The sequence below is a fragment of the Cygnus olor genome, chromosome 3 (assembly GCF_009769625.2).
Source record: "Cygnus olor isolate bCygOlo1 chromosome 3, bCygOlo1.pri.v2, whole genome shotgun sequence".
Taxonomy (NCBI): Eukaryota; Metazoa; Chordata; class Aves; order Anseriformes; family Anatidae; genus Cygnus; species Cygnus olor.
In genome coordinates, this window is record NC_049171.1 from 68,943,556 (window position 1) to 68,969,082 (window position 25,527).

Here is a 25,527-nt window from a genome sequence, read left to right on the forward strand (position 1 = left end):
TATGTCTACCACATGCTGACCCTAATCCTCCACACAAGCACAACCTCCTTTCTGCTTTTTACGTTAATTACCCCAGTGATTTGGATGGAGCTTGCATCATATTTATGGACTTGAATTTAGGTGTATTGTATCAGCAGCCAGCTACAAACCAAACCAGAGTTTCAAGACTCCATTAGTTAATGGAGAAGGGAAGGGAAAACAATGTCTTACGCCGAACAGCAATATTTAGTAAGAGTGGCCACCTCTGATGTCTTGAAGTTTAATATTTACAAATGCCTGGTTTTAAGGTAGTAAAGCAGCTGATTGTATCTACTACATGCTAGTCTATGACACCATGTCAAAAGCTTAAAAAGGAAGTTCATCTCCTTTTAGTAGCATCTAGCAGACATTGGAACACAGAAAACCTGATATTACCTATGTAGTGTCGTAAGGTGCACAGAAGCAGTTTTACCAAGGGACACAGGAGCCAAGAGAAGTGAGTGTTCAAGTACCCCCATCAAAATTAGAGTTCACAAGCTATAGGTCTTCATCTGCAGCTCTGCAGAAATCCGCTTTCGACAGATGAAAGTAAAATAAAGGCATGTTAAATAAAACAGTGCCCACATAAAACTTTCCACCATGTCTTTATCAGATTTGCCTTGAGCATCTAAGAAAATAAAACAAACACCACGCTTTTCCATGCTGATAACAACAGTATAACGAAGTCCAAAACAAGCTGCAATGCTGTTGGTTTTCAAAAAGCTTTTAGAACTGGAGATGAGCAGTCCACTGTAACACTATGTTTGGGTCAAGATGATGTAGCTTTTACAATTCATCCCTGCAGAAAGAAAACACATGCAGTTATGATTCTTCTCCCTCTGGAAAGCATATTTGATAAGTTTTGATACTGTATCAGAATACATTTAAGTGTTCAAACACATCAGCAAAACTTCAGAAATCTCGTCAAGCATTTAATTAAAAAGGAAAAGCAACAGCAATCCCATATTGTCTCATACTATTATGTGATGCGTTGTGAAATATGGGTCCCTCCTCTTTCACATTTAATGGATCATTTACCTAAATGAACATCCCCAACACCACCAAAACCAGTAACTTTGTAAAGTTACACAGCTATTTGTCATCCAGACTCTGCTGGCAAGAAGCTGAGCCAGCTCACTAGACAAGAGTATTGGCAAAAACACATGCCCAGTAGCTGTCAAAAAAGCAAGCTTAACCTCAGCTGCCGTCTCTCAAGAAAGCTAGGAACGCCTCACACCAACGCCATGAAGTCTGCACCAACTATTTCATTTATTTTGCAGAGGAACTCTATTAGCTCCTGAAGGACCTGTATGCTAAATCAGGACTATGTTTTGGAAAAGGGGAGTGAGGGGCTGTTAGAGCCAAAGGAGGAGAAAGGACGCATCAACAAGTCTCTCTAAATCACTGTGAGGCCTCTAGAAAATGTAGGCTTTTTTTTCCCTACACATCATCTAAAACATGTTGAAACAGGAAATCTACAGAACCCATATTCCAACAGTGAAATCATCTTGTATTAGTGATTTGTTTAAATATTTCTAAAGCATTAACTTTAACACCAAATGTCCATCAAATCTGAAAGCTGTGACACTATGAATGTTGGAAAACTCAAACAGAAGTGTTTGCTTTTTTTTTTCCCCTTCCCCTCCTCCCACAAGGCACAAGTGATCTATAAACCGACAAAGAGTTTGCTCCAATTTTTCTTTCGGTAGATGCATCACCCTCATTAGCCAAAGCAAACACTGTCTGAATTAAGAAAAACTTCCTTAATGTGATTGCTGGCTCAATCCCCGCTAGCATTTCCAGCTGGTATATCATGCAAACTAACCACAAAGATACAGTGCCACATGCACACAAGCAAAAGCTTTAACTTTCCGAAGGCGTTATCCTTCTGGTTTCACGCAGCATGGAATGGCAGCATGCGCAGGGTTTTAAAAGCAACCAAAACGGTTGTTGCAAGTAGTGCTTGAATGACTAACTCTAGCTGCTACAGCTGGAACACAAACCTTAGGATTTGTTAGCCACAAATATTTGCATTCTTTGCACTTTGCACTGCCTTTTAGTAGAGAGGTACTAATAATAGAGATTCACTGTTGCAGAAGTTAGAGAAAAAAGCAAAAGGGAAAAAAAATCTTGGCGAGGGTAAAGAAAAATCTGTTTGTAGCCAAACGTTTGGAAGTTCTCCTTATTTGCCTGGTTCAGGGAAGAGGTATTTGTTTACTTTAAACTGATGAAAATAAATGAACATCTGATACTCAGTTTAAAATGTAGTGCAGGTGAATTTGGCTACTTACTTCATTCTTCCTTAATGCTTCCAGGAGCTGCGGCACCCGTTAGCGTACGTAAATAACGACTACTGTTATTGCTGGATCAGCCTCATATGCCTAATTGAGGATGTGGTTTGCATCCTGAATCCTACACCATATACTCTCTCAGCTTTGTAAAAGCCTGGTCTTTTACTGTGACAAACAATTCTTAATCCTTTACACCCAAGCTAGACCCTTAATAAATTAAAAACATAAGGAAAAAAATCTATATTTACTCTGAAACTATTAAACATGGCAACTCTACCCATCAACAAACTTTGGCAAGGTTTTTACACGTTGCTAGCTCACTTAATGCATTTGAAGTTTTTTTTCTTTTACAAAACGGTATTTGTACTTAGAACCCAAGCGAGCATACTAACACACCAGTGTTTTAACTGTTTGTATTTTGCACTGCTTAAGCTATTGCTGACAAAATAGTTAAGTATATCTCAGTTGTCACTTTCAAAATAGAGATTTTTTTCACGTTGTTTATTCAAACATCACTGCATTAGAGGGATCAGCTTCCCTCAAGAGACTTTTCACTCAGTCTTCACTGCTTCTGAATCTAACAGCATGTCAGCCCGAAACCATCCACTATGTTCGTGTTAAAATTATGTAGTGTTTATTTTCTACTGCTGTGAGAAACTGCTCATATGTGTACTACTGGATTATATACATACATTTTTAAAAATCTAAAGAAGTTTTAGATCTTCAGGCAGGTAACACTTCTCAGCTTTCCACCTAATGTGAACAGCTAACAGACTTGAATACACATTGTATTGATTGATCTTAACATCAGCTGTATGAATCAGAAGCTACCAAGATACGAAATGTATCAGGCTTCAAGAGCATTCTCACTGCTACAAGTCAAAATACTTCCTAGCCGACCCTCCCAGTGGCAAAAGACCTACGCTGCTAAAAAACTTAGAGACTTAAAAGATAACTGCTATTTCCTTGGTGGAAATAACCTGTTGTCTTCTAGAGCCATAGGAAAGATCTACTGATTAGTCTGTGTTTTTTCCTCCCCTCCCAATAGGCCAGGACTATTGGCTATGATTCTCACACCGCTCATGTAATTTCCCTCCACCTTCATTTATGCGCTCCCTCCAATCTGCTTACCAGCTCTTGCTTCGTAAGCTATATGTATATTTAGGTTTTAAGTCATCACAGTAGTCCTTCTTAGCCCCCTGGAATTCTAGCAAGAGAATCTCTCGCTTAGTACTGTAAATTCAGGCAAAGCTGTTTTCTAAACTCGATGCAAAATTTCAGAAGTCACCAGCTCAAAAATACTATTCTAAAAATAAATTTTAAAAAGCTTTAAAAAGTGACCTGCAGGTAGGGGGAAAATACACACAAGAGTATTTCAGATTTCCCATTGGGAGTATCCAGTAGGAATCTAAGAAAGAGGCTCAGAAAAATCTAATATGTAGATATCAGGTAAATGCCAGAGTTCATTATGGAAAAAAAAAGATCAAAAATATCAACAATAAGTAGTAACAGAAGTTTGGGAAACGTGTAAATAATTACATTTTGTGATACATCTCCAACCTCTGTGTTAGAAGGCATTCAAGTGTAGTATTTGAACAAATACATAAATTTACCTGGAGTCTGTAACTCATTCTCTTTGATCCACTTCATTTTTTCAATTGAACACCATCTGTTTTTTTCCCTTTTTGACATATTTTTCATCTATTAAATATATGCTGTCATTAATGATACTATATTTCTAGTATCTAGTTTCTAGTATCTGTATTTGGCTACACTCTGAACCTCAGTAGAGCACCAATGTTTCAGCAGCCAATTATTTTTCCATATTTAAATAGACCAGTATTTACACCTGTAGCATTTTCATCTGGAAATATGCTGTTACGAAGTATTTATTATATGCTACGATCAATCTCAGAGTAGGTTGAAATGACAACTAAAAGTAATTTTCTCTGCAGCCTTTTATACCAGTGTCAACATACACTTTTTCTTTTTTTTTTTGCATAATGAATCAATTTTAAATTTATCCAATATTTATTTCAGGTTTCTCTTACAGAGATAAAATAAAAACTTTAGCCATAACCATTAGTCTACATAGTCTAAGGAACTATAGTCAATCAACTGCTTCTAATTTCAATTGAATTTAGACAACTAGTTCATCAGGTTGAAACATTTAATAAGGGTTTCTAAGCAAAAACCTTTAAAAATATTTCCTATCAAATAACTTTTTCCAAAAAGGTGCTTAACGACGTATGTGAAGAATGTGGCATTCAGTACCAGTCCCAGTTTAGTCACTGTAGTTTTTGCTCAGAAAAGTTATCCTGTTATTTTGTATAGGATTAAATATGAATTTAGCTTGACATTTCTAAATCATTTCTATTAATGAATATTTTAAGTTTAAAAAAAACGTGAATAAAATTGCAATAGGTACTTCTTACTAAGCCTTTCCTACACTGTTATTCTCTATAAAATGTCTTTACATATAGGCAATAAGTTAACTCTCACAGAGAAGTAACACCAGAGAGATCCTAATTTAGGCAAGAACTGCCAATAAGGTAGCCAATAAGCTGTGTTCTGAACTGTGAAGCCTGAGAGGTCTTCTCCATTTTATTTTTAACTGATAACTAAGAATTGGGAAGTTCTATGTGAAAAGATAAACATCCTTACCTGCATAATCACATAAGCAGGCCCCTACTACTGTAACAGCAGTACAAGAATGCATTTTCTGTTGTACCACACTCTAGAGATTGGGCTCCTGCATACAGTCCACTTCCACACGTCCCGTGGAGTCACATTTGAAAAGACTCCCACTTATATTTGGAGCTTAAAAATACTACTACAGCTGAATCAAAACCGGAGAACTATGGACTAAATTTAAAGAAACCCAACAATATTCACATAAAATTATATATTAACACATGATTTATTCAAAATCCAATGAGTCTTTTCCTTCCATCTAGTCCACATTTTCTTTTGCTATTAGCTCCATCTTTACATAATGAAGAACGATGCAAAGTATCTGAAGGTAGGTTTGACTTCAAATACCACTTAGAGATAAACACAGTATTATGGATATAGCAGGACTGAACAATTTGTTTATAGCTTCCTCAGAGTTAGAATTCTGTATTTTATTCCACTTACTAAACCAGATTCTGTTTTCGTATCATCTATGTATAATTAACTTGAGTATAGTCCATTTGACCCAATTAATTGTTTTCAAAGGCTTTCAGAGAAAAAAAATGTAGAGTCTGAGAAATCATATTTAAGTTACCCTAAGCAGGAGAAAAAACACAAGAGTAATGATTTCTTATATCCCTGGTACTGGCTGGCAACAGTCTCAGATGCTGCTGTGCTGCTCTGTAAACAGCACCTGCAGACATCTCTCCAAATTACTCCAATATGTGCACGGCCAGAGTTGCTTGCTTTCTTTAAGTGGTTTTTTTCTTGCCAAATGGAAGGTCTTCTAGCCTAGGAAAATGCTGGTCATTTTAGTGGCCAATTTTAGGCTATTTTGTGAAGGAACACCAAACATGATGTTCTGAACACGATGAAAGAGCTCCCCGTGTTAGGAGTGAACTCGCTTAATGTGATGTTAACTAAGAGAACGAAGGTAAGCACAGTGACCATTCAAATCCAATTAATTTTGTATTTACAGCCACTGAGCCTCTTGTATACTAACAGCTCTTTATTACAAAGAAACCTAAATAGGCTCTTTCAGAAGAGTCTCTCACTGAATTCCACTCACAGGTCTCCAACAGTTTAGGAAAGATAAAGTTAAATCTAAGAAGCCCAGAAAAGAATACCTGTATTACCTTTGATGGCAGCACAGATAGCAAATGCTGAATGATAAATAGTTTCCTTAGCAGCAGTTGGCTGGCCGTACACTTTGGACACACCAATACGGAAAAATAACAAAAAAGAGACAGAGGTAACCACCTCCTGTAATGACCACAATACAGTGGCAGTTATCCTTAGGAAAGGAATGAGAGTTTTCTTCAGACAAAAGGACAATTTAACAACAAAGAGACATTACAAGAAGTGGACTTCAGAGATGGCCTTTAACAGAGATTTCCAAGTCTGAAGCAAATTAAACGTACGTAGGCAGAAATGGTCTCTATGCCACCATAGTGATCAAGGTCATACTTCAGGCTAAGCTTATCCTTTCTGATAACACCAATATATATTCTTAATACTTAAATAAAGAGAATAAAATTATAAAGTATTTCAGAACAGATCAGAAACTTGTAAGAAAATCTGTGGGGAAGGAAAATGAAAGCCAACAACAAAAACAACACTCATGACTGAAGAAAGCCCGAAGAATATATTACCTTTTCCTCCACTGGTAGAGAAAAGAGTACAAAACTGCACAGGTGAAATGCAAAGACCTTAGAGTTCTGCTCCTAAATACACTACACCGCCATCACTAGCAGTATGGGATAATCACTCATTCCACTTCAATCAACACTATTTGTAAAAACACATATTGCTGCTATCGAAAACAGCTGCTACTATAATTAAGTCAGATAGAAAGGCAGAAAAATGTTTTACAACTCTAGAAAAAGAGAAGGCTCAAAAAAAAATACTATTTTTTAAAGCATGGATTCTAGATCTGAATAAAGTCTACCACATTTGCCAGAGAACAAAAATGACCACAAAGCAAGACATCCAGAGCCTTACGCTGTGGCAGGAAGTCCCCGAGTACCACGCTGAGAGAATACTGACAATATTCAAGGACAAAGTATTAATTTACACAACCTACAAAACATCTGAATAGCAAGCATGCTTCACAAGCTCTGAACTAAGCAGTAACTCAGTAAAAGGTGTTCTAGAAGGAAATTGTACATGGTCACTATGCAGGAAGCCAACAACACTGAAGTGAGGTTTCAATAGGCAGCAGTAATATCAACTGCTTTATTTGTTCTTTTTACGGACTTTTTGATAACTTTAAATGTTCACAGAACCAAATCACAAGCTACCCTCCAGAATATCCAGAAGAAGACAAGAAAAAAATTTAAGGGATATAAAGCTCAAAAGCTGTTTTCAGAGCTCACCACAGATCTATGCACGCCATTAAAACAGCCAGCATGTTCACAAGCATTTTCTGGCAGGAAGCAAAACAGGACTGCTGCTTTGTTCATTTCCATACCAATGCCTAGTATGGTTTAAGCTGACAGCTGTGCTACCTCTGTGTTAGTGGCCATTCAAGTCAGCAAATTGGAACGTTTACTACCTCTAGAAAGGCCTTCAGCGTGTGCTGTGTTGTAGAACACAAATATGTCCCCAAAGGCAGGCGACAGACTTATTAACATGTTTGAGGAAGTTTTCTAAACACTACTCAACCGCATTTGTACTTTATGGAAGAAGGGATTAACTTCTCCACTTTCTGCTACTTGGAAGCTGAAGGAAAAGTGCTAGGAAGATTATCTATATTGCCCCTTCAGGATTTTACACACATTTTTCTTCATTTGTGACATCTCAGAAAAATAAGAAATGAACAGAAAATTACCACTAACTTATAGGACATGACAATACTTATTCTGAAGTAGTATTTTACACTTTAACCTAATTATTTGGCAAGCTACTTATACAAAGCTCACTAAAAGGGAAGTTTAGATTTAGAAAATACTGTGTTTAAAAAGAAAAAAACACTTCAACACGCCAAGACTAAAGAAAACACGAGTCCAAAAGAGACAAAGTGCAACCCATGCAATATTTTTCTTCTGCTTTTAATTTAACTCAAACTTAGCATAACCTCCTCTTGGTGATGTAGTAATGCAGACTGAGTCACTTGTCATGGTATGGAGGAGCAGAAAGCAATGACAGCAGCAAAGGCAGGCCTTGCAGTCTATCTGCTTAAAATTCACACCCTTTCACCTTGCGTGTGTGTGGAAGAAGTAAGTGGAACAGAAAATCACTTCCACCTGGACCACTGCTTCTCTTTATCTGTTAAAGGCACATATATCACTCCCATCAGAGGCTTCATTTTGACACTGCCATCTTCTAGTTTGTCATACTGTTCAAGCATCTGGTTTCCCCCTGCAGGACCAACCGGTAATATCAATCTTCCGCCAGGTTTAACTGATCTATAAGCTAGAACACAACACAGAAGTTAGAGTGTAACCATCCGCTTCAGAGAGACTGGATCCAAAGTTTGTTACATTACATGAACAGCTTCGCCGTGCTTTATGTATTACTATGCAGTAGGTAATTACTTCAATTAGGAAAAATAAAATACACACTGAAAATGAGAGTACCACAACAAGATAGTATAACAATTAGTATTACAGAAAAATTCACAATAATTTCATGTACTTCCAAAAGAAGGTAAAATAGCAGTTGGATTAACTGGGTGGGTTGCACCTTTAATTTCTACACCTCGAACCTCTAGTCCTTCACTATCCTCATTAAAATTAAGATTTTTTAAAAATAGCTGGTACTTAGCATGCCAAGATCATGCCACATCAGATAGCATTTAAATATATTTCTTTTCCATTCACTCGGTGAAAAAAAGAGAAAAAAGCTTATCTGCAAGAATGGTAATTTACTTCATGCATACATACTCCAGAGTTCCTAGTTTCTCTTCAGTCTCTCTAGCAACAAGTGCATTGCATTCACTCTGAAAGCTACAAAAATACTTGCAAAAGTTGCATGTTCTAATGACTTTTCTGAAAATACTCCAGCTCACAGTGGTAATACAAGTTGTACACGAGTCATTTTAAAGTACGTTTTCAGAAAAGTCATTAGAACATGCAACTTCTGCAAGCCAACAGGAAGTCCAATACAGCAGAAACAAAAAGCCACACCCTACACTAACACCACCCTGCCCACTGACACTAGCAGTGCAAGTCTGCAAAGTACCTTACATGTACATGTATATAAAATTTCTTTACAGCTAACAGATTACTGAATCACACACACAAAACATAAATGGCTTACTGCTTGGGGCACAACTGGTGCTGCAGCTCCTACATGAATCGCATCATAGGGAGCTTCTTCTGCATATCCCATTCTTCCATCTCCCACTGGGAAAAAAAACAAAAAACTTTTTAAACCTTTTCTCAGTGGAGAAAAAAAGATAACCTATCATAAATGAAAGGCTATGCTCAGATTTCAACTAAAATGTTGCTGAGCCTTAGTAACATGATAAAGTCAGTTCAAAAATATGAATGCAATTATAAAATAGATGCAACAAAAATATTTATACACACACACTTACAAAATACATAAAATATATCAGAAATACTACCAAAGCACCTGAAATCAGAAAGCATGGATTTATAATGAAAGTTGAGACACGTCGTCCACCCAGAAGAGATAACTAAGCATTTATGTGCCCTATCATTCCAATGCAGGTGAATTCCACCCACTCACCCTCCTAAGAAACTATGCTCTGCCTTGCGTTCACTCACACCCTTCCTAAATATAATGCAAATCATAGGTCTATGGCATTAAATCTCAAAAGTACGTATCAGAACACTCCAAAGGAGTGAGGAGGAAAGGACACAGCAAGCATTCACACAGACTATACACTTAAAACTGCACTACAAGTTGGAATGAAGCCCACACTTCATTACCCTGATTTAGTATCAGTTGGTGTTTGAAGATGACAGAAGCTTGCAGCAACAAGAAGCAGAGAAAGGTGCATAGCTGCACTCTGCCTTAATATTAAAAGGCCATTCTCTACCCAGAAGTCTCATGTAAATGGAAGAGGTAAAGTTATTGTGAGAGCTACTCATCATCTATGTTTTGAAACAGAACAAGGTAAGACTGGGGTGAGTCTGAAAGATGGCAGAGACCTTGGACTTCTCACTGGATGGTTTTAAAGGTAAAGCCATTGAGATTATGCTATCAAGGATTTATGTGGGTCAAGACACCAGGGTCAGTAGAAAGGCAACCACACTGGCCGTTCTGACAAATGGAATTAAAAACAGAACAAAACAACTACAAAAACATAACCTTTTGATTGATGGCAAAAAGTGAGCAAGACAAAAATAATTTATTTCAGCAGGTACTGAGCGCCTCAAAACCACTTCCAAAAAAGCGACCCAAGTTTTCTAGTCACAATCTGGGAAGGGCAAGACAACAACGTAGCCATCAACACGGGTGAATGGGACACGCATCACAGACTAAGTTGTTTTCAGTGCTAAAACCTTAAATATGTAGGACTACTTTCAACAAGGGCCAAAGGAGTCAATCTCTTTATTAGTCTGTAAACCAAAAATGGAAGCAGGGAAGGTTTTTCACCCTATTTCAACTGCTTCAGCTTCCAACCTGATCAATCAAATGCAAAGATCTTCTGTATATGAAAACAGCAATTCTGAAAGTTGAGACATACAAACTTTTAGATTGTCTAGGTTACAGTTGCACCTAAACTCAAACTGAAAAACTAAATGTTCAAAGTCCAGCATCCTCTTTTGGTCACATAAGTACCTGCCATAAAAATATAAAGCAGAAAACCATACAAATCTGCTCATGTGCTGCATGTCCTAATTCTCACAGTGAGCCTATTGCTTTTATTAGCATGTCCTCAGAAAAGGCTGACACGAGGAAAGAGATTGAGAGGCCTATTATGGGGTAGATGAAAAATTAAACTCAATGGAACAAAGCTAATCGTGCCATTCAAAACTCAAATAAATTAAGTATCAGTACTGACAGTTACTCATGCATGAGACAAATATTAGGACCTACATAAAGTAGCCAGTCTCACGCTCAGCATTCCCAAAAAAGCAGAATGGAGATTACACAAGGGAAAAAAATCCAGAACCCTGAGGTGTCCAAAACAATTGCAACCTCTGGGTACGCTTATGGAAATCTACTTGTCAAATACAAGCCTTGGATAGATAGAATCAGGCAAAAAAAGTCACCTTGATTCTGCATCTGCAAACTTTTGACTGCAGAAACTGTAGGTTCCTTTGAAAGACAGGCAATAAAATTTCCAAAGGTCTTAGTTTTGGTAGCTTGGAATAAAACTGTGTATGGGGTTTATGTGGCAAGGTTTTGGTAGCAGATGTTGGGAGGGGAAAGGTGTTATAGTTTTTGTTTCTCACTGTCCTATCTTATTTTTAATTAGCAATAAATTAATTTTCCCCAAATAGTTTGCCTTGCCTGTGACAGTAACCGATAAGTGATCTCCGTCTTTGTCTTACCCCATGAGCTTTCATCTTTTTTTTCCCCGTCCCGTTGAGGATGGGGAACAAAAGAGAGGCTGGGTGGGCATCTGCCAGACAGCAGCTGTGAACCCACCACAATCTGACACCCCAAACTATCAAATTATCACGGAATGCAAAGGAAAATAAAGTTTAATATTAAAGTCCTCAACCACTGAAGTATGTTACAAGAGAGACTAGACCCTGAGTTAAGTTTTGAAAGATGGTGATTGTGAATATGATATCCACAGGATTTATACCAAACCAACAGGAAGCTCAGGACAACTTAGGTTTTACACAAAGCTCTACCTAGAGTTCTTTAGGAACAAGAGATGTGCATGATATTAAGCCATCTATAAATTCATATTCAGTGAGTGCAGAAGTTCAGTGAGTGCAGAAATCCCAGTTACCAGCCAGGAAGAAAGAGCAAAGAGGGTAATGAAGATACTCTTCTGCTCAACACACACAGTTATTTGGGGTTTCCTGTCTTTGGACTGAGCTTTGACTTCTAAAGGGCAGCTGCTATTATTACAGATTAACTAAAAGGCTGAACAAGTCAAAAGAAATTCCGCACTCCTGCCAGAAGCGGAAACTTTATCAACTTTTTGCTTTCTATCAACTCACAAAGCAGGGAAAATACATGGTGTCCATGGCAGATTTAACTTTGACCTCAATGACAGGGAGGGCCACATTGACAGTAACAAGATACTTAAGTATCCAAGAGTGTACAGAAAGATCTGGACAGATTTTTGAAATACTTTAAATCAGGGAGTTTGTTATCTTTCACAATAGGCCCTGAAACAAGACCCCGCAAGGACCTTCTTACAGTCCTTAAGCTGGATGTGGAAGAGAACACACTTCCCCAGTAGGTGAGGAACCCCTTAAAGCACCTTCTTTCCTCACATTGCAAATTCTGACCAGCACAAGCTCCTCCTCCACAGCTTGGAGGCTGCCAAGCAAAAACCATCAATGATTCAAAAGAACCCATGGCTATGGGTCACCAACTCCACTAAGTCAATTTTTATTACTGTTGCCAGTAATGAAGATGGAGGTTCCAGTAATTCCGGGACCTAATCTCTCTGCCCCTGCCAAAGTGGGTTCCACTGGAACATCCACCTCAGTGCAGTCAAGTGTATCATTTATAGTCACTTACATCCTAGTTGCGCTGTATGCCTCCTCTTTAGAGTGAGTAGTGAGCGATGTGTTACCTTATTCCCTCTGGCTATGTCAGCATCAGAAAAGTGCAGCACAATAGGAGCAGATCTGTACAACGGATGCACTGTTGTACAGACAAGTACAACATACATCTGTGCAACATATGCATTTTAGAATGATTTATGATCTAGCCCTAGTCTTACTGGCTTAATACCCATCAACATTTCAAACTTATTCGGTGGCTTCTCAGAGCACGTAACCCAGTCTAGTTTCATCCAGAAGGAATCAAAGTCTGTACTCCCTAGAAATACTCTCATGGGAACCCAAGTGTGGCAAGTGAAAACATTTGAGACATTTACCTCACAACCCTCTCGATCCAAAACAAAAACCAACCCACACTCCACAAACTAACATGGCCTAAGGATACCTATTGCCCAGTTCTGGGTGCAGCTGTGTTGCTTAGAAATTGGAAAAAAACCAACAAAATAAAAGCTGACGTTTCTGAAATGCAGTTATGGCATATCCGAAGTCTAACAAAGCAAACAAGAATGCTTCAAGCATACTTGTCAAAAGCCAGCAACTAACTGACTTAGTCTTAACTTATACATTTCCCACCACCAAACCACCCTGGGTTTTCAAGGGTTTTGTTTGTTTGAAACAGCTGTCTGAATTCTAATTCCACTCCAAAGAGCTCCCAGGAATCCAGCACAGTTGAAACGTTATTCTACTCCATCTAGTTCACAGAACTGCTACTCCTCCCTCCATATTTTTTTTTCAAATGTACCTCACAACAAAACCATTCAGAAGTCTTAGTCATCCTGCTACGCAGTCAAACATAATATAGATGATGACATCTGCTTAGAATACTAGACTACCAAGAGCAACAGAGTTTGTTTCAGGTGTAACCAGAAGTCCAAACTGCTCTTGTACAGTACCAACAGAATTCATTCCCTTATTTCTTCTCTCAATCCCCAACGGTTTCAGTTACAACTTCTTTTCCTAGAAATTTAAGGCACAAGTGTTCTTGATGACGGTCACTATACTTTATACATTTCTATAAGTACACGTGTTGATCTGCTTATTTCAAAAGATTTAGAAAGTCCCTCCTTTAGGGGAAAAAAAAGACCAAGAACCAAAAAGGGAGAAACTGAAGTAAGAGCTGACTATCACAAACCATAATAGTATTTCCAAGTACATTTGTAAGAACAGCCCCAAAATAACCCAGACCTTAAACTTCTTTTTAAACTTAACCAAAAGAATGATAATGAAAGGAATGCTTTCCTCCTGCCAGCTCTGCATCTTCTGAAAAAAAAAAAAAGCCATCTTTTTTCCTTTAGTCATAGAAGTAATATTTACAATTCATTGTCCTTGTATAATTTTAGCATTATTTCCTCCCAGTAATGCTGATTTAAACTAGTTTGACATCAATTAATCAATTGCCTAAAATACAAAGTGTTAATTTTAAAAACAATTGAGAAACTTCAGAGATGCATATTGCCAATTAGTATTTTTTCCCACTTGACTCTTTGAGTGATGCTTTCTCAGTTACTATATCAGAAGTATGAAGGCATTGTTGAAGTGTTCAAATTTAGATGACAATACATTTACTCAAGAAACATTGTGCGCTGAAGCCTAATTTTAAAAAGCAAACTTAACACGACAGAGCTTCAGCATGAGAAGTATTTTCACCAGAAAACACTTCCATGTTGAGCTTCCATAATAGGAATGAGCACATATTAAGATTATCAGAAGCCATATTCTCAAAAGCGTGCAACAATAAAATTTTTCAAATGTTGAAGGAAGATTTGAATTTTTAGATTTTCAATTGGCTCTTCCTTCCTCAGTTAATTTACTCTTCTTTCTTTGGTTTAACTTCTTATATCAGAATTTTTACTCACATCCAAATTCCAGTCATTTTCAAACAGCTGCTAGAAAGAATATCAGTGTAATGAATAAGTATATCAGAGTCTGATGCTCACCAATCAGTTTCACTCTTCCTGAAGACAGCAATGTGGGATCATCTTTTTTGACATTATTTATTGAGTCATCTACTAGTTCTTTGATATGATCAATTCCTACAACTTGTCCTTTGGGACCAACCTGGAATAAAAATATACAGTTGAATAATTTCTGCTAGCTTTGCTTTATTTATAGAATCAGTATTTCCATCTCCTGAGCCCGTTTCTCTAAAATAAAACAAAAGCAGAGAACTGGTAGTGTATCTTCCCAATGTAAATAAAACTAGTGCTTAGAATTACACATTCTGACTGCTAGAAGCAACCAGCAATTACAGTTTGGCAGCACAGATTTATAAATGTTTGTTATATTCATCTTTTTTAAGAAGTGATTCAGTTAAGTTATACTATTAGTAGAGACTTCTTGCTCTGAATTTTTAAAAATTAAATTCTATCATGAGTATTTGTATTACCTCCAACAGGAAGCAAAATCTTCAAGGACAAACACTAGAACTAATCACTTTTCATTCTGAATAAACTTAAAGATTAAACTTTTGTTTTTCTTTTTAAGAGAAGACCTTACTTCAAAGAAAATAGTTAAGTCATGCATTTTGTTCTAAGATATGTCAAGATATTCTTTCAGAAGCATGTACTATAGTGAACAGTCAGCAACAAAATACTTTCCACCTCTCTCTCATATCAACGAATCTTTCAGATTCACAGCTCTCTTCCACAGGAAGAAGAGAACTTTTGAAAACCCATAACTCAAAAAAGGTCACAAAAGATTTGTGTATCTTGAGGGGAAAAAGGCCTACAAAACTGAATATACTTTTACAGACTATCACACTAACAGAAACTTCTCAATAATACATATTTCTTCTGGACTTGTCTCTTTTCCAGAAAAAAATAAAATCCGGTTTTTGAATGAGAAGAAAAAAGAACCTAGATGTTAAAATCTGACCATCTTTAGCAGGATTCACTTCAAAGAAGAAAACAGTAAATAATATCCTCCTGGCAGTCCATGCTATCATATAACTCTGTCCTTTAACGGCCACATTTGAACGCATCAGTTATATTTCTGTATCTTACATTTTAATCTTGCTAAGACATGAAAAGTTAATAACTGGTTATTGGTATGATGGGGATTTTGTTCCGTTTGATTATGGACAAGTCCTATGTTAAAAACATAGGAAAACCAGTACTACACCCTCCCCCTCTCTCCCCAGTGGAACAAGACTGGCCTAGCTTTTGAAACAGAGCAAGACATGGGGCAAATCTTCACTACAACCACAGATTTGTAGGAATGTCTGCCAGTCAGCTGTACCAAAAGCTGGCAAGAGATCCAGTGCACTCCCTTCAGCAAAGGACAATATCACAGAAATCAAAATTTAGCAAAATGATCAACAGCTTGAAGTAGCCTGATTTAAAATAACATCACGTCCAGCAGCATGTCACAGTTTGTTATGCTCTTTCTGAATCCTCATCGATCTAGATTACCCCTGTATATTGCCCTAGAACTTCAAAGTGTATGTCATCAAGGCAATAGCAAAGTAGCACAACTGTCGGGGTCTCCATAGTGTGTTTGGAATAGAAATATACCCCAATCTCCTTATAGTTCCAGTACTTAATTTGTTTAGTTTGCCATCAACCTTTTAAAGCTAATAAAGTTATCTACGCAGCATATAAACTTAAGTTTGTGACAGCAGTTTACCACAAAGAACAACCATGCTAGTGTAAGCAAATAAGGCCTTCCCAGAAGTACCACAAATGAGATTATCATCAGAGGAGTAAAGCTGCCACGACATCAATGTGCAATCGAATACTTGTGCCACAAATGCCTGATGATCATTCTAGATCTCAAGTAGACTGAGAAGCATGTCCAGTAAGCACAGCCCCAACTGGATTTTGGTAGCAAAGGACTAACAAAAGCTTGAGAAAGGACATTATCTGGAATGATGGTACCGTTAGAAAGATCTTTACAGAGGAAGACAGTGTATATACTGCGCTGACTCAGCTGTCTTATCCTCATTCAAGTGGATGCAGCAAGATCTGCATTATACAGTAATCATACTACCAAAGAGAACAAAAGCATTTATCCACCATGTTCCAGTAAACATGTGTCTGTAAGGCGTTTGGTGGCATACCACTAAGGAGAAAAATTAGGCAGGATTCAGAAGAGAAACTGGACATTCATACGGTGATAAAAGGATAGCGTGGTTAACCCTAGCAATGATAGAAAGAGATTTCCTTTTTGTGATAATTCTGACTTCTCTGCACATTTCTTTCAACTTTTCTTATATAATTTTAAAAGAAAAAAGCACACAACCACATCACACACCTTATCTAACATAGAAATTCTTCTATGCATTCGTAACTTTAATGACATAACATGCAACTTTGACAAACATCTTATCACTTGTTTATCACTCCATAGATGGAGTTCCTGTGCATGCCACTAGCACTTGATCACTGACTACAAAGTTAGATCAAAAATATCAGGTGGAAAGTTCAAAAAATAACTTTTCAGATTTACTCTGGACTGCAGTTTGGTGTACTTACTTCAACATTTTTTTTTTTAATATGGCAGTATTTTAAAATCCTTACAAGTGCATTGTCCTGTCAAAAACATTCTTATTTAAGTCTTAATACAGGAAATGCAGTCTCAATAGATCAATGCTTGAAAACAGTAAAATTTGAATAGCAAAAGAGAACATATAATTTATCATATGCACCACCATATTCCGAATTAACTTCTCAGAACGAAAAAAAACAATATCAAGATGGCAGTTTAATGAAGGCCTCTGCTAGTTATAAAGCAATGGTAAACACCTGGAACAGAGAAGGAAGAACTGATTATATTCCACTACATAAACAAGTAGGAGAACACTGTAGTTACAGCCATCACAGGCTAAAAGTATTTAACCATCTTTAACCATCTTTATTTCCTTGATGTAAGATGGGGTAGAACCACAGAGAATTCCTTATGCACAAGCTGAACAACCCAAGATGAAGTTACTTGGAAAAGATGTAAAAGGAATATAAATTAATACTAACTTAGAAAAGATTAAATGGGTACTTGCATTGATACTGCCACAACATAGTAACAGGAAAAAACACAGTTTCAAAGACTATACACATACAACTAACCATAACTAACCTATGGAAATGGGATTCTTTTAGGTCTCATTAAGCACTCATCATAGAAGAAAAACAAGACAATTATCACAATGAGAACACACACAGACACATAAGATAAGGTAAAAATTGCGCTGGGAAGACAAACACATCCTTCCTTCAGGTTATACAGCAACCATTAAAATGTAATCAAGAAAATACTTCCATCAAGTTTCATCCCTACCAGTTGATTTACTGGACCCAAGCATCTAGTATCAACTATAATTAAAAATAGGTACTGGTCACACTCAGGAGAGTAGTTTATATTCTGTGTAATCTACTTCATCCCACTGTAAGAAGCCTGCATTCCTCTCCCCCCTCCTTAAAGCAGTTATGTTCTAATTCAAGCAGTTCTGATGGTTAAGTGATTAAACTAAATTTCTCACCATTCGTGAAAAGCATGCTGTAAGGATTCCACTTCCAGAACCTACATCAAGTGCTTTGGCTCCTTCATGTAACTGATCAGACAGAAGTTCAAGAGCATATGCATGCTAAGGAAAGGAAAGAAATTGTCAAAATATTTTAAATGTAACTTTACCCTACACATGTTCATTTCTTCAGTGGTTTTGGACAATGCACAGAAAAACGTAGAGTCTAAGAAACCTCAGAATTACTTTTTATTACCAAAAAAAGGCAGGGGAGAGTTAGCTATATAATTGCTGTTATTCCATTTACTTCAAGAAAGCATCTTTTTGTTTGTTATATACAGATACATGATCATCCAACCATTCAGGCTTCTAGCTCACACTCAGTTTAGATACAATTACTGGGAGAGACACCATATACCAATTCAATTCTCTTCAAGTCTAGGGGTTCTCACTGTTCTGGTGGATATGGGCCATAGAGAATTCAGCTTATCATTGTGCCATATACATTGGAATATGGTAGCTAGGAAGAAGACAGGAAAGAAAAAGGCTGTTGTAGTTAAACTACCTCTTGTACCACCTGCACACTTGTTGGATCAAAGAGTAAGAAAAAAGTTGTATCAGAAAGGCAGAAAGACAAAAAGATTTGTATATGAAAATGTAGTAGCCTACAGAGACATCCTGAGCTGTTTTGTTTTCTTACGTGGCAGACCAGTATACAAACTAAGCTTACTTCGCATGCTAAAAAAACAATTTGTTATTGAGACTTGCCAGTTTAACCTCAGTCCCTGAAGAAGTTATGGAGAAGATTATCTTGAGGGATATTCAATGGCAGTTAAAGAACAAAGCACTTATCAGGCACAGTCAACATGGGTTTGGGAAGGGAAGATCCTGCCGCAGTAATTTAATTTCCTCCTATGATAAGGTCACCCTTACGTGTTGGATGAAGGCAAGACAGAGGACAATCTTTCTGGATTTCAGTAAGGCCTTTGATACCGTCCCTCACAGCATCCTTCTGGACGAATCATCCAACTGTGAGATAAACAGGATCACACTGTGCTGGGTGCTGAACTGGCTCAATGGTGGAGCTCAAAGGGTCGTAGTAAATGGGGCTACAACCGGCAGGCCAGTCACCAGCGGTGTTCCCCAGGGCTCAGTTCTAGGGCCAGTCCTGTTCAACATTTCTATCAGTGATCTGGATGCAGGAGTGGAGTGCATCCTCAGCAAGTCTGCTACACAAGGAAGTGCTGTTGACCCCCTGGAGGGGTGAGAGGCCTTGCAACTTATTTTCCTCACTTTGCCACAGTATTTCTCTCTTTATATCCTTGAACACAATTGTTAACATTTCTACAAAAAACACTGAGTTTTTAATATTCATGAGTAGGAACACTCTAGTCCACCTTGGTAGTTTTTAGTCAAGAGGAGCAAGCTTTTACTAACACTTTAAACCATTCTTTACTCCATATGTTTTGATACTCGCCAAACATTGCATGAACAAAATATATGCTTCTATTCATTCTTCTCAAACTGAAAAATTACATCTGTGCTGTATTTATGTACTGAAGTCCCCTCTTAATGTTCAGCCATGATTGCTCTGGTCTCCAATTACTTGGCCAAAAAAATGACATCTCAGTCAATTGTATATTTTCTCCTGTCCAAAGGATTAAAGGCATTACAGCAACACCACACCATAGAAATCACTGTTATCCACTCCTGAACTCTTATTGTTCTTTAAGTTACAGAGTCAGAGTAATTTAGGTTGCAAAAGATCTCTGGCAATCCTGTGGTCCAACACTCAACTCAATGTTGAGTTAAATTAGGCTGCCCAGGGCCCTGTCCAATCAGCTTGTTTGTATATCAAAGAACAGAATTTCCACAATCTGGGAAACCTGTTCCAACACTTGATTACCCACAATGTGATTTTTCCCCCTAAAATCTAATCAGAATTTCCCATGTTGCATTTTTCATCCACTACCCCTCATATCACAGTGCACCTCCAAGGAAAGAGAAGTCCGGCTCTATCTTCTCTACACCCTCCCATCAGGTGGTTCACAACCACATCATTGCAATCAACTGCTGGTTAAATTTGTTAGGATAAATATTTTACTTCAGGAGCATTTGGATCTTTATAAAATCATCTAACACCACTCACGTAAGTTTAAGGCTTACCATATGTGGAGCACTGATTGTTGCTTGGAAACCTGTAAAACAAGAAAATGGAAGAATTGATAATTATTCAGACAGCAATCTCACTATCTTCATTGATCTTGACTGTGAAATGGCTGCGTAAGTACTTAACTCACTCCTGAAGTAGAGAACATCATCCATAAGCTATGCCTTGTTAATTTTGGACAGGAAAATAAAAAAGGTTCTATGCTTGATCTCAGTTACAATCTCCACTTTGCCACTATAACGCTGATTTCATCAAGTAAGTTGAATTCAGAAGAGTTATGTTTCCCAGAATGAATTTTTTTTCTCCCACTCTCTCTCGGACCCTATACAAAACCCAGGATTTGTTAGTGTGCGTTTGATGTGGTGGGGCCCATAAAACCCCTGGAGACAATATTTCATCTGTTTTTCAAACAGCATATATACACCTAAGAAAAAACATGGAGGAACACTCACCTGTATTTATTTCTGTGCAGATATATAAGTTTTGAGTGTGTATCTTAAAAGATTTTTTAAAAGTTTCCTACAAAAATAATAAAATCCCATTACAATTCATAATGCTCACTGCCCACTACTAAAGGGGAATTGGGGAAAAAAGGAAATCGGTATATTCATTTCATTCATTCTTCTGCCTTGGAATGATAAAACCATGAACTGAATGGAAAATAAGTGTCCTAAACAACTGTCCTTTCAGATCTTCCCATTTAATGTCTATTTTTCATATAAGAATATCTCATGTAGAAGTCTGAGAAACCCTGCAATAATCTCAGCTGAGCCATTTCTGTAAAGACAGACTGTTTCTGAAGTACATTGGATATGTGGTTTGTTTTTTGGTGGTTTTTTTTTCAATATTTAAACATCAGCTGCACCTTCACAAATTGCTGTGGTTTAAAAAATACATTCATACCTACACATTACTATTGAAGAGCAATCTACTTGATGTATCCAAGTATGCCAATTGCATTCTGGAACAAGATGAAAACTTTGCAGTTAAAAGCTATTGAATGAACTGATAAAGAACTAAATTGCTTCCAAATATAAAAAAATCCACATATATATCTGACAAAGGCAGTCACTGTTATACAAATTAAAATGATCATTTTTACAAAATGCTCTTACCTATAGACTGAGGAGAATCCATATACGGGTTGTATTTTGCATAATGGCAACGGTCTGTAGCCAGCATTACTTCAAATACCTTGTCTGATTTAATTATTCCATTTTCTATAAATAAAACAAATAAAATTCAAGGCATTGTTTCTCTTCTGCAGTCAAGACAATGTGAAATACACGAACATATTCCTAACACTCCGAGAGATCACGCTACCTCTAATAGGTCTCATCATACTAGAAATTAAACCATGATCAAATGCTGCTTAAGACAGTGAACGTGAAGCAAGACTCTGCCAGCAGTTAGATGCTTTTCTGAAGCAACAGAGATCCTCTGCGAAGATCTATCCCCTAGAAAAGCTCAACTTCATGCATACCTTTGATAACCCTGAAAACATACTTAGTAAGAAAACGATAGTACACTCTATAAAACAAACACGATATACTTCACATTTTTAGTTTAAGTAATTATGGAAAAATCTACCAAAGCAGGTTAGAAGCATGAAGCCGCAGCTTCCTTGCTTGATATTTTATTTTCAAGCTCCATTTCTCTTTTGTGACAGCAAAAGGAAAAAGGTCCCTTTGTGAAGGAACTCCTACAGAATCAGAATTCTTATGCAGGGGCAGACCAAAGCCAAGGAGTTTTCACACCAAAACACTCTGAATCTTTGTTCATTCTTCAAACTAAAAGGGAAACGCAAAATGTCAGAAGCACTGTGCAGTATTTTTTCTTTTAATTTTAGACTTTCTTTTTTTAAGATTTCTAGTTTTTGAAGCTCTGAAGAGGCATTTGTGAGTAAAAGAAACTGTTAGAAAACAAATGGAAGAAACTAATCACTTGCACTGAAAAACTCAGTATAAACTCAAAATAATAGAAAATGCAAAAGTGTAATGCTTTACTAACTAGCTAGCAACTTTAACCAAGGGGGATTTATTTGGAAAGTTAAAAGAAAAAAAGATAACTTTAACACTTTCTAAAATCTAACCCCAAATGGAGTAGTATAAAAATCAGATTAGAGAGTTCTGAAATTGTCCTAACTGAAGTTGCATCAGTTTTTTAAAGCCCCACCACCTGGAAAACCCCTGTGACCAGGCCTCAGCTAACTTCTGCAGTGGCGTCCTGACTGATTACAGTGTGCTCCCACAAACTACTCTTAGCAATCACAGTTGTGTTGGATTTTTTCAATGTTCTCTCCCCCCCCAGCCCAATCCACTGCCTGTATCCAGGGTTTTGTGACCCTGTATAATAGAGGTTTTGATTCAGAGAGCAAATTACCACCGCCACCCAAAAAAAAAAATTAATTTTGCTTTTTGTTCTGAATGCAAAGTACCAACTAGAACTGCAACAGCAATATACAACCAGATTATTAAGGAAAACAGCGATGCTTTATATACATATATTTTTTTTTTTTTAAAAAAGAATGATTTCTATATCTGGTAAGCCTCAGAAAAAGCACATGCTCCCCCTCACAGATTACATACGTTACACATTTCTCATGCTTTGACTTCATTCATAACTGTATAGTACAGTTTCAGTTAGAGAGAACTCCTTATTTCAGTTCATATTTTTCATGTGAGAGACAGCAAGCATTTGCAGCAGTTCCTAAGTTAGTATACTGAGCAAAACAGTACCCCAAAACAAAATAAAAATCAAAAAAAATCAACCCATTAACACAATGGCATTGATAATGTAAAATAGTATAATAAAAAAATAAATTATTTTCCCCTAACCACTTTGAATTAGCTATGGATCACTTCAGGGAACTAAGCATAAGAAAAAAATCCCCATTTTACTGTTAGCATCTCATTAGGTATCACCAAAAATTAATTTCTCTAAAATAATTGTACCTAAAAAAGAAAAAATAGGGACAGGAGAATGTGCTAAGCTGATTATGGGAGGAGTGAAGAGAAAGTTTCTGGGAGTTGAGAGGGATAAAAACAAGCAGCTGAGAAGCAGTCAGGAAAAATCCAAACTCGCTGTTCATTTCTTTAGGCTCTATTGTTACCTATGCATCTATCTACACCATCTGCTCCTTCCTTTTGTGCCTTGGGGAAACAAACATGCAGAGAATAAACAGATCAAGCTTCCAGCTTGAAAGAGCAACCACCGAATGGCCAGAGCAAGGCTCTATGGTCAGGCAGACAGACTCCTCTAGTTTTCAGGGGACCGTCTCTATACTGCTGTGCCTGCAGGCTTTTTCCACTCTACCCAATGGTCTGTACCTTTAAAAAAACAACAACAACCACCACCAACACACGCACAGCCTCCATGTCTGCCACTTCTCTCATCTACTCCTGTCATCTTTCTACTCGGAGTATCACTAAGTAAATTCTCAGCATTTACAAGTCTTCTTCTGCCTCCATTACATTACTTTATTTATATATTTTACCCATTTTTCCCCTCTAATTTAATTTGATTACAAGAGCTCTACAGCAGAGCTCTGTGGATGCCTGTGCAAGACAAAACTTAAAATTTTGTTTAATTTTATTTCAGCCAAAGCAAGCGTAATTTCACCAACTGTGATGCTTACACCAACAGGAAAATGACCCAAAAAATTGGAAGTGGTAGTTACTTAAATTCTACAAATCCCCAGCGTTCAGGATGCTGTCATTCAGCAAATATTCCTGAGATTTGCTGACTGTAAGACCGTCTTTGATTAGTGCCATCTTTTTCATCAGTGAAGCAAATTAACCAAACTTCGAGTCCCCAGCAGAACTAGGGAAGAACCTAGACCTCATGGCTCAGCCACTTACTTCGATTGTTAAATAATGCCCCTCTTCATAAAAAATAAACCCTCTTAGGCACGAACGTGGAATTACACAGCATCATATTATCCCCCATAGATAAATTCTGCTTTTCAGTTTTGTTTGGAGAACACCAGAATGCAAACAAACAAAACACAACCACCCTCTTAGAACACAAGTGCTATTTGGTCCTAGGCGGACAAAAAAACCAAAACAGTAAAATTTAGAAGGGAATTAAGAAAAGCGATCGAGACCTAAACAGTTTTTGTCCATGTTGACGACAAATAGACTTTTTCTTAGTCTCACGATTAAATATAGAGCAACACAGCAACTGGAAGGTACTGAACTCCAACGAATGTCTTCTGGCTGCAGAAGTCAATCCCTAGACAACCAACTGTGAGTATCTTACTTCCATCTGGAATGAACCTCTTCCAGACTCTGAATTGCCAAGAAAACACATATACCCCCTAGAAAAGCCAATAATAGAAGTTTATATTGCAAAGGCAACATTTTAATTTCGTGCTCTCTCTAAATGCCAAGAAAGACAATCAGCAGTAAATTATTTATTAATAAAATGTCAATGCAAAATGTTTTCTATATCTTAAAAGGAAGTTATATCTCAGAGGAAAATCATTCCCAATTGAGCATATATAGGTTGGTTTTGTTTCCAGCGATAACACGCACAGGAGACCTCTTCCTGCAAGTCGAGCAGACTGCTGGGTTCCAAGATTCTCATAACCAGTACTGCAAACAAATCAGCTATTAAATTATACAGTGTTTATAAGCAAAAGCTAATATGCAAACAAACTAGGTTAGGGCCTGAAATCAAATGTAAGCTCTGTTAGTTACATCGGCACAACCCCTAAGAGCGAAAGGGCTGGAGCCAAAAAGTAACCACTTAGTAGTGAAGCACGGCCTGAAGAGTTCAAGAGTTATTCTGTGCGGAGGCTGCAGCACTGACAGCTTGACATAATTGGAGCATGTTTTGAGAACTCTGGTCTGCTTCTTTTCCACGAATAACACCGGGAAAACAGGAAAAGAGCTCACAGAAGAGCTCCCTGTGTTTGAAGGTGGAAATATACCACAGCTGAATGTAACCTGGGAAACCGGGCGGCTGACTGTCAGAGAGCAAGGAAAGAGCTAAGCCTGACAAGACAGGATGGACCTGCACCAAGAAAACCACTTATCTCTTTATTGAGCAACAGATAAGTTGCAGAAGCGCCTATCTTTCAAAGAAACGCCTACTTCGCTGATGAGTCCTGACTGTTGATCAAGCAAGCTTCCAACCTACCCAGAAAATACCAGCAGTCAACACTTAGGCTGATACTAGCTCCCAGATGACAAGAAGGATGTATACTGCTGCACAAGCTCACTACACAAGGCAGAGATGGTGCTGCTGCAA

General features: G+C 37.5%; 1 protein-coding gene across 4 annotated transcripts in view; it reads right to left on the minus strand.

The window, feature by feature from the left end:
• Positions 1-607: 607 nt before the first annotated feature.
• Positions 608-25,527, minus strand: part of PCMT1 (protein-L-isoaspartate (D-aspartate) O-methyltransferase) — a 32,485-nt gene continuing 7,565 nt past the window's right edge. Inside the window, exons 2-8 of one of the 4 annotated variants that reach the window (XR_005818242.1) lie at positions 21,390-21,494; positions 20,271-20,302; positions 18,123-18,227; positions 14,587-14,707; positions 9,243-9,328; positions 8,228-8,396; positions 608-817 (exon numbers count right to left, since the gene is read on the minus strand). Coding sequence is in view for 2 of the 4 variants with exons in the window: in XM_040551711.1 (XP_040407645.1) it covers positions 8,218-8,384; positions 9,230-9,328; positions 14,587-14,707; positions 18,123-18,227; positions 20,271-20,302; positions 21,390-21,494 (629 nt within the window). In the remaining 2 variants the exon portion in view is untranslated. Of the gene's footprint in view, positions 818-8,019; positions 8,397-9,229; positions 9,329-14,586; positions 14,708-18,122; positions 18,228-20,270; positions 20,303-21,389; positions 21,495-25,527 lie in introns of those variants that run through there. The other 3 variants (XR_005818243.1, XM_040551710.1, XM_040551711.1) reach the window with 3 other exon arrangements.